This window comes from Oncorhynchus keta, chromosome 5 (genome assembly GCF_023373465.1).
Source record: "Oncorhynchus keta strain PuntledgeMale-10-30-2019 chromosome 5, Oket_V2, whole genome shotgun sequence".
Lineage (NCBI taxonomy): Eukaryota > Metazoa > Chordata > Actinopteri > Salmoniformes > Salmonidae > Oncorhynchus > Oncorhynchus keta.
Window position 1 is genome coordinate 19,357,956 of NC_068425.1, and position 10,488 is coordinate 19,368,443.

The window sequence follows — 10,488 nt, forward strand, 5'->3', positions numbered from 1 at the left end:
CTCTCAAGCATAGGGCGCCATTAAAAGGAGTGATTACTGGGGTAGCGGTAAATGTGAAAGTGGACAGTCTGAAGCCAGGGGAAGATTCCCAGTGTTTGTGATGCTCTTCGTTTGGTGTGACGCAGACCGTGTGGCTTGAGTGGAGAAACAGAGGAGTCGTTGTGTTCTTTTGATTTTGAGTCTTTGCCCGGCAAAGTGATGTTTTATTTGTACCGAATAAATTACGATGTTAACGTTACAGGTGTGTCATGCTAATGGTCATGTGGCAGCAGTGTAGGATGGAGGTTCCTATGTGTGCAGAAGGACATGAAAGGTATGTGTAGCGTTGGTGAATTTTGGTTGAGAGAATGACAAGCGTGCAAAGCTGTCAAGGCAAAGGGTGGCTACTTTGAAGAATCCCAAATATAAAATATATTCTGATTTGTTTAACACTTTTTGGGGGTTATTTACATGATTCCATATGTGTTCATTCATAGTTTTGATGTCTTCACTATTATTCTACCATGTAGAAAATAGTTTTAAAAAATAAAGAAAAACCCTTGAATGAGTAGGTGTGTCTAAAGTTGCACATTATGGGGAATATTCAGAGGTGGATACTTTCCTTGGGAATTCATATTAATACCATTTAAATATAGATGTTTTATGCATTGGATATATTTACCATATCATATGGAGACAAACATGAACCGTTTACCTTAAAAGTAGACCTAATTACAAATTATTCAAGCCTTCCAATATAAATAATAAAATATCCCCAATGATCCATCTCATCTCCCAAAAACGTTTTCAACATACATCTTTAAAATGAAACTAAAGCTTTGGTTGTCTTCCTCTCAGGCTTCCATGTCTTCTCCCTGGACCTCCTCAATGTCCACCTCTTGATCATCAGACTCTGAGGCCTCATCTTGACTGTCACTTTCCAACCTGGTTGAGGATGGCTCATTGTCAGGCTCAAAAAGCCTCAAATTTGCCTGGATGTCCACCAATTTTTTAACCCATGTATTGGTCAGCCTGTTGCGTGCTTTGTTGTGTGTGTTTCCAAACAAGGACCAGTTGCGCTCTGAGGCGGTGGCTGTTGGTGGGATTTGGAGGATAATGGAGGCAACAGGGGAAAGAGCCTCAGATCCACAAAGTCCCTTCCACCAGGTGGCTAATGAGATATATTGGCACGACTGCCATATTGCATCTCCATCCCAAAGCCCTTGCTTGGAAGTGTACTTCGCCAGACTGCCAAGAACCTTGCCATCATCCAGGCCAAGGTGGTGAGACACGGTAGTGATGACATCATAGACCTTGTTGATCAATGCACCAGACAGAACGCTCTTGGCAGCATACATGTACGCTGCGGCGTGTATGGGCTTCAGGCAGAAGTCTTCATGCTTTTTGATGTATTTCAGAACTGCAGTTTCCTCTGCTTGGAGCAACAGTGAAGTGGCAGGGCAGTATGGATTTTTTCTCTTACATCTGCAAGCAGAGTCTGAACATCAGACAGAATGCCATTGTCTCCCTCAAATCTCCTATATGTTTCAGGCTGCTTACCACTCTCCCAAAATATATCATCCAGGAGGATCCTCTTGATGGGGCTGTCCATATCGGCAGACTATGATATGGCCATTTCTTGGAGAGACTCCTTCCCCTCCAGGACTGTCCAACATGATGACAACACCACCCCAACGGGTGTTGCTGGGCAGCTTCAATGTGGTGCTGTTATTCTTCTCACTTTTCTTGGTGAGATAGATTGCTGCTATAACTTGATGACCCTTCACATACCTAACCATTTCCGTGGCTCTCTTGTAGAGTGTATCCATTGTTTTCAGTGCCATGATGTCCTTGAGGTGCAGATTCAATGCATGAGCAGCACAGCCAATGGGTGTGATGTGAGGGTAGGACTCCTCCACTTTAGACCAAGCAGCCTTCATGTTTGCAGCATCGTCTGTCGCCAGTGCAAATACCTTCTGTGGTCCAAGGTCATTGATGACTGCTCATCTGCAATGTAGAGACTGGTGTATCTGTTGTCTCTTGTGTCTGTGCTCTTGTAGAATACTGGTTGAGGGGTGGAGATGATGTAGTTAACTATTCCTTGGCCACGAACATTCAACCACCCATCAGAGATTATTGCAATACAGTCTGCTTTCTCTATGCTTTGATTGATCTTGATTTGAACTCTGTTGAACTCTGCATCCAGCAAATTAGTAGATAAAGCATGTCTGGTTGGAGGGGTGTATGCTGGGCGAAGAACATTCAGAAATCTCTTTCAATACACATTGCCTGTGAGCATCAGAGATGAACCAGTTGGCCAGATGCACTTGGCCAGATGATTCTGCATCTGTGTTGCAGTCTGATTTGGCACGCTATTTGCAAATGTACACAACTTTTCCTTCTGCGTTACCTGCAGTGAAATGTCTCCAAACATCAGATGGTGCCCGTGGCATTTTCCTGTAAAGATTAGAAAAAAATAGTAAAAAAACAATTAAAATTCTTTACAATGTAAAGATAAATAGTTAAGCAGTTAGATTAAATAACTCCTTTTAAAATGAAACATGTATGGAAACAGGTGAATTAACAGCTCAAGCGAGCTAAATCCCACATGGTAGCAAAAACTAACTAGCAGAAATTGTTAACAAGTTAGAAATAATTTAAACACACTTCTGTAGGCTACAATTTGCTAGTTAACAAAAAAAATATTCACCCCACCCAATATTGTAATCAAAACTTACCAGAAAGCATGTAGTCCTTAGATCAGACAGTGTAGTAGTGTGGGCTGAATAGCATCTCATTAGTGTGCAAGATCTTGAGAATCAGCTCTACATGTGATGGAAGAATGCACTGTGCATGCAGAGGGTTGCAATTCCATTGAATTGGGGATAGTTTAACCAAAATATGCCACAAGACCTAGAATTGCCATGTATCCCACAAAAAAAGGTTCACTGTTTTAAGCTAACTTCTTTGATGAATTTAAGCAAAATTCCCCAAATTCCAGGGCTTAACTTCCCAGGAAAAATTTCAGGAAATTTACCAGAAAGTTTCCAACCCTTTGCAACCCTAGGTACAGCCAACTAATGCAATATTGTCAAAACGATACAATATATCGTCAACAGTATCCCGATATGTAATGGTATCAATCCCCCCCATCACTAGTACACATTACATTTTACTCCCCACTGCTGGGTTGGTTTGTTGTAAATAGTGGTCAGTATCTCATCTGCCATTTGTCCTCTGCAGAGTGGAGTTTGGTGCTGTCACATTCTCAGACTCACTTGAGAAATGTCCACCCCGGACCCCCCCATGGGAGGGACGCCTCGGCCGGGCCCGTCTCCAGGAGCCATGAGGGGCCCCAGCCTTTCCCCGGGCTCTGCTCTTGGCATGATGGGACCCAGCCCAGGTCCCCCAGCCTCTGGACACTCCCACCCACAACAGGGGCCCTCAGGATATCCTCAGGAGAATATGCATCAGATGCACAAAGTAAGACAGAAAATGGGCATATCCATAACTGTAATGTATGTTAAATGTCTGCTATGGTCTGTGGTACCATTTTATGATACTTTTTTTGCATTAATCTATTCATCCTTTACTGTACATAAGAACTGTATGTGCTGTCTAAGTAGCACATGCTTATGTCAATGTATTAATGTGTGTTGTCTTCTCCCAGCCTATGGAAGGCATGCATGAGAAGGGCATGTCTGATGACCCTCGCTATGGACCAATGAAGAGCATGGGCATGAGACCACGTGGAGGCCACATTGGAATGGGACCCCCTTCTAGCCCCATGGATCAACATTCACAAGGTACCATACCATGGGGTACTGATTAGATTGGATAGAGGAAACATTGACTCTGTTATTGAAGGAGCTTTACACAAAAGGCTAATGATCTAAATATGGTGCTTATGATTTTAGACTTAAGCACAAATGTTTTTAAAGCTGATTACCCAAAAAGAGAATGCTAACTCGTGTAGACTTGTGTGCACTTGTACTGTGAACTCAACCAGCTAGTTTCTCCTCTTTCACTTCTGTCGTTTTGTTGGGTAGCGTGAGCAGCAGACGCTCCGTGGAGGGGTGGGGCATGAGGATTCCCCTTTCAGACAATGCTGGTGGCAGCTGTCTGCTACAAAACTACTCAGTCACCAAGGAGAGAGGGACAGAGGGGCTGTTGAAATACTGTAACACAGGAGAGGGTGTTTTTCTGTTGACTCTTCTATCCTGTATTGACTGGTGACAAATCAAATTGTATTCGTCACATGCGCCGAATACAACAAGTGTAGACCTTGCAGTGAAATGCTTACTTACAAGCGCTTAACCAACATGGCAGTTAAGACCATACCTTTTATATAAAATAAAAGTAAGAGATAAAATTAACAAATAATAAAGAGCAACAGTAAATAAAAATAGTGCAGCTATATACAGTGGGTACCGGTACAGAGTCAATGTGCGGGGGTATTGAGGTAATATGTACAGAGAGCGAGACTCAGCTGTAATGTGTGCATGTGACGAATGCCTCTAACCCTATTACAGGGACTGAGTCACTGGCTTACTGGTGCTCCTGAGGTGTTGACTTGTGGCACCCTCGACAACTACTGTGATTATTATTATTTGACCATGCTGGTCATTTATGAACATTTGAACATCTTGGCCATGTTCTGTAAAAATCTCCACCCGGCACAGCCAGAAGAGGACTGGCCACCCCTCATAGCCTGGTTCCTCTCTAGGTTTCTTCCTAGGTTTTGGCCTTTCTAGGGAGTTTTTCCTAGCCACCGTGCTTCTACATCTGCATTGCTTACTGTTTGGGGTTTTAGGCTGGGTTTCTGTACAGCAATTTAATATATCAGCTGATGTAAGAAGGGCTTTATAAATACATTTTATTTGATGTCTGTTAGAGACTGATTTGTAAAGTGTTTGTATCGCCAGTCCAGCTCATAATCATAAGACCAGTCTGGATTTGATTAACATTTCTTCTGGTCTGTTAGCATCCATTTCGCCACCATGCCCTACCATTCCCAGGGAAGATGACTTTTCTCACCTGTGCTTCTACACTTGCATTGCTTGCTGTTTGGGGTTTTAGGCTGGGTTTCTGTACAGCACTTTGAGATATCAGCTGATGTACGAAGGGCTATATAAATACATATGATTTGATTTTGTCTCCTCCCCAGGCTACCCCTCTCCACTGGGGAGTTCTGAGCACTCTCCCAACCCTGTGCCAGCCAACAGCCCCTGCCCCGGCCCCATGATGCCCTCTGGCCCAGGTGTCCCCATGGAGGGCGGTGACCCCCAGGCCATGGGCCAACAGAGCCTCGGTGGTGTCCTGAGTGGTGGTTCTGTGCCAGGTGGGGTTGGGCCTGGTGGACCCACCCCCTTCAACCAAAACCAGCTGCACCAGCTCAGGGCCCAGATCATGGCCTACAAGATGCTGGCTCGCAGCCAGCCCCTACCAGACCACCTGCAGATGGCTGTGCAGGGCAAGAGGCCCATGCCAGGGATGCAGCAGCAGCCAGGGATGCCCAACATGCCCCCTTCCTCTGGGCCTGGAGCGGGGCCTGGACAGCCACCAGCAAACTACAACAGACCACTTGGTGAGTGGGGTAGGCACATGCAAGTTTATGCTACACAGCCTGTTAATGAGGTTTGCAACGCTATGAATGACACACAAATGCACATAATTACAGTCAATCACACGCAAATTCTGTCTGTCTCAAATAAATAATTTGAATGCTTAACAACGACCCTTGGTGGTGAAACTACAAACACATGCTCTCGGTTCAGGCACCATTTTCTACGTTAACTAGACTTCAGTAGGCATGAATGCCCAGGTAGTGTCTGATCATATCTAATGTCATCTTGCAGGAATGGTAGGCCCAAACATGCCTCCTCCAGGACCCTCAGGTGTTCCTCCTGGTATGCAGGGCCAGCCCACCAATGGACCCCCTAAACAATGGCCCGAAGGTGAGCCTCAGCTTGACACCTGGGCAGTGATTTACCTGTGTGTGAGAAGGCACTAGTCTGTAGTGTTTTTAGTCCATGTTCTTCTCTTTCCTGTGCTGATAATTTCACCAGACCTATCACAAGGTTAGTAAGTAAGAATTTGTTCTTAACTGACTTGCCTAGTTAAATAAAAAACTAAACAAGGAATACACGCATATTTAACAGATAATCATTGCACCAAAACACTGTGGAATTAATGGTAGAACTAATAACTCTTTCAATGCCATGTATTCTAGGGCCCATGGTGAATGCTGCTGCTCCATCCAGTGCCCCCCAGATGCTGATTCCCCCTCAGCCCACTGGCAGACCCTCGCCTGCTCCCCCCTCCCCCCAGCCCCCACCCATGGTGCTGCACCAAAAACAGAACCGCATCACGCCCATCCAGAAGCCCCATGGCCTGGACCCAGTAGAGATCCTCCAGGAGAGAGAGTACAGGCTGCAGGCTCGAGTGCTGAGGCACGTAGCGAGTAAAAATCATCTGTCCTCCGTTCCAACACTCACTACCGAGTTTCAAACTGCCTCTGGAAGCAACGTCAGCACAAGAACTGTTCGTCGGGAGCTTCATGAAATGGGTTTCCATGGCCGAGCAGCCGCACACAAGCCTCAGATCACCATGCGCAATGCCAAGCGTAGGCTGGAGTGGTGTAAAGCTCGCCGCCATTGGACTCTGGAGCAGTGGAAACGTGTTCTCTGGAGTGATGAATCACGCTTCACCATCTGGCAGTCCGACGGACGAATCTGGCTTTGGCGGATGCCAGGAGAAAGCTACCTGACTGAATGCATAGTTCCAACTGTAAAGTTTGGCGGAGGAGGAATAATGGTCTGGGGATGTTTTTCATGGTTCGGGTTAGGCCCCTTAGTTCCAGTGAAGGGAAATCTTAACGCTACAGCATACAATGACATTCTAGACGATTCTGTGCTTCCAACTTTGTGGCAACAGTTTGGGGAAGGCCCTTTCCTGTTTCAGCATGACAATGGCCCCATGCACAAAGCGAGGTCCATACAGAAATGGTTTACTGAGATCGGTGTGGAAGAACTTGACTGGCCTGCACAGAGCCCTGACCTCAATCCCATCGAACACCTTTGGGATGAATTGGAACGCAGACTGCGAGCCAGGCCTAATCGCCCAACATCAGTGCCTGACCTCACTAATGCTCTTATGGCTGAATGGAAGCAAGTCCCCGCAGCAATGTTCCAACATCTAGTGGAAAGCCTTCCCAGAAGAGTTGAGGCTGTTATAGCAGCGAAGGGGGGACCAACTCCATATTAATGCCCATGATTTTGGAATGATATGTTCAAAGGGCAGGTGTCCACATACTTTTGGTCATGTAGTCTACACAATTGGCAGGGGGGTTAGATCAGCTCAAATGTTGCAGATAGATTGTGGCTTCTATCAGTGTAAATATCTGCATAATTTCCAATCCCACATATATTTTTGGGTTGTGTGTGTATCTATATATATATGTGTGTGTGTGTGTGTGTGTGTGTGTGTGTGTGTATATATGTGTATATATATATGTACCAGTCAAAAGTTTAGACACCTACTTGTTCGAGTTAAAAAAAAAAGGTACTATTTTCTGCATTGTAGAATAATAGTATAGACTTAAACTATGAAATAACACATATGGAATCATGTAGTAACCAAAAAAGTGTTAAACAAATCAAAATATATTTGAGATTCTTCAAAGTAGATGACAGCTTTTCACACTCTTTGCATTCTCTCAACCAGCTTCATGAGGTAGTCACCTGAAATGCATTTCAATTAACAAGTGTGCCTTGATAAAGTTAATGCGCTTGAGCCAATCAGTTGTGTTGTGACAAGGTCGGGGTGGTATACAGAAGATAGCCCTATTTGGTAAAATACCAAGTCCATATTATGGTAAGAACAGCTCAAATAATCAAAGAGAAATGATAGACCATATTTACTTTAAGACATGGTCATTCATTAGTTACCAGCCTCAAAAATCGGCAATTAACTGCACCTCAGATTATTTATTTTTTTCACCTTTATTTAACCAGATAGGCTAGTTGAGAACAAGTTCTCATTTGCAACTGCGACCTGGCCAAGATAAAGCATAGCAGTGTGAACAGACAAGAGTTACACATGGAGTAAACAATAAACAAGTCAATAACATAGTAGAAAAAAAAGAATCTATATACATTGTGTGCAAAAGGCATGAGGTAGGCAATAAATAGGCCATAGGAGTGAATAATTACAATTTAGCAGATTAACACTGGAGTGATAAATGATCAGATGAACATGTGCAGGTAGAGATACTGGTGTGCAAAAGAGCAGAAAAGTAAATCAAATAAACAGTATGGGGATGAGGTAGGTAAATTGGGTGGGCTATTTACCGATGGACTATGTACAGCTGCAGAGATCGGTTAGCTGCTCAGATAGCAGATGTTTAGTTGGTGAGGGAGATAAAAGTCTCCAACTTCAGCGATTTTTGCAATTCGTTCCAGTCACAGGCAGCAGAGAACTGGAAGGAAAGGTGGCCAAATGAGGTTTTAGCTTTAGGGATGATCAGTGAGATACACCTGCTGGAGCGCGTGCTACGGGTGGTGTTACCATCGTGACCAGTGAACTGAGATAATGCGGAGCTTTACCTAGCATAGACTTGTAGATGACCTGGAGCCAGTGGGTCTGGCGACGAACATGTAGCGAGGTCCAGCAGACTAGAGCATACAGGTCGCAGTGGTGGGTGGTATAAGGTGCTTTAGTAACAAAACAGATGGCACTGTGATAAACTGCATCTAGTTTGCTGAGTAGAGTATTGGATGCTATTTTGTAGATGACATCACCGAAGTCAAGGATCGGTAGGATAGTCAGTTTTACTAGGGTAAGTTTTGCGGTGTGAGTGAAGGAGGCTTTGTTGCGGAATAGAAAGCCGACTCTAGATTTGATTTTGGATTGGAGATGTTTGAAATGAGTCTGAAAGGAGAGTTTGCAGTCTAGCCAGACACCTAGGTACTTGTATATGTCCACATATTCTAGGTCGGAACCATCCAGGGTGGTGATGCTAGTCAGGCGTGCGGGTGCAGGCAGCGAACGGTTGAAAAGCAGGCATTTGGTTTTACTAGCGTTTAAGAGCAGTTGGAGGCCACGGAAGGAGTGTTGTATGGCATTGAAGCTCGTTTGGAGGTTAAATAGCACAGTGTCCATATAAATTATTGCAGCCCATATAAATGCTTCACAGGGTTCAAGCAACAGACACTGCTGCACAGAAACCACTACTAAAAGACACCAATAAGAAGAAGCGACTTGCTTGAGCCAAGAAACACGAGCAATGGATATTAGACTTTGGAAATCTGTCCTTTGGTCTGATGAGTCCAAATCTGAGATTTGTGGTTCCAACCGCCGTGTCTTCGGGAGATGCAGAGTAGGTGAACGGATGATATCTGCATGTGTGGTTCCCACTGTGAAGCATGGAGGAGGTGGTGTGATGTTGTGGGTGTGCTTTGCTGGTGACACTGATTTATTTAGAATTCAAGGCACACTTAACCAGCATGGCTACGACAGCATTCTTCAGCGATACGCCATTCCATCTGGTTTGCGCTTAGTGGGACTATCATTTGTTTTTCAACAGGACAATGAACCAACACACCTTAAGGCTGTGTAAGGTCTATTTGACCAAGAAGGAGAGTGATGGAGTGCTGCATCAGATGACCTGGCCTCCACAATCACCCGACCTCAAACTAATTAGTACTGCACCATCCCATTCTCTGTCTGCAATCATAACCAGTTGTATGTACCAGCAATAATGAAACGTAGATGTTTGGTGAATCTATGAATTATGTATGACCACTGGAGCCTTTGCCACTCAATATTATTTTTAGAATACACTCTCATTAACATCTCCTAACCATGTGTATGTGACAAATAAAGTTTGATTTGATCTGAGTTGTAATAGGAACTAAATCAAAGAGAATAGAACAGTCTTATATGTTTGTTTATTGAAATCCATGTGTGTATTCAAAAGTATCTCAATTCTCAAGTCGCCTATTTTAATAAATCAATGTTTAATTTAGGCCTATCCAAATAAAACAATGGGCCAGGTATGCAATGTAGGCTATAATTTTGGTACTGGTGTCTTGCGGAATAATTGTAGGATTCTATTTGTGTTTTATTACTGTTTTTATTATAGGCCTCCCCTTAAAGAGACCCTAGATCACAGGCCTCTAAATATAGCCTCTAAATACATTTTCAACAAAATAGTTGAAGGCCAATGGCTAAAACAAGCCTACAATACAGGTTGGAATTCGCAAATACAACAGTCAAAATCACAAATACTGGAAAAGGTGTGATTCATTAGGTTACATGATCACTACAGTAGCCTCATGTGGCTGTAAAAATATATTATGCAATTATATGTCCATTAAATAACACACATTTACATTTAAGTCATTTAACATTTAGATGGTGGAATAGGCCTAGCCTAAATCATATTTCCTTTCTATTTTGCGCCATCTACTGAGTGGCGAGCCCGAGTGCCGCTGCGGTCTGAGGCAT

The 10,488-nt window shown here is 43.9% G+C and overlaps 1 protein-coding gene across 1 annotated transcript; it reads left to right on the forward strand.

Moving 5' to 3' along the window:
* The first annotated feature begins 40 nt into the window (after positions 1-40).
* LOC127930042 (transcription activator BRG1-like) lies at positions 41-9,917 on the forward strand. The gene is made up of 7 exons (XM_052518967.1): positions 41-313; positions 838-1,728; positions 3,223-3,462; positions 3,650-3,785; positions 5,147-5,566; positions 5,838-5,936; positions 6,212-9,917. Exons 3-7 carry the CDS (start codon positions 3,265-3,267, stop codon positions 7,243-7,245), a joined length of 1,887 nt encoding a protein of 628 aa, XP_052374927.1. The 5' UTR covers positions 41-313; positions 838-1,728; positions 3,223-3,264; the 3' UTR covers positions 7,246-9,917.
* Positions 9,918-10,488: the final 571 nt, after the last annotated feature.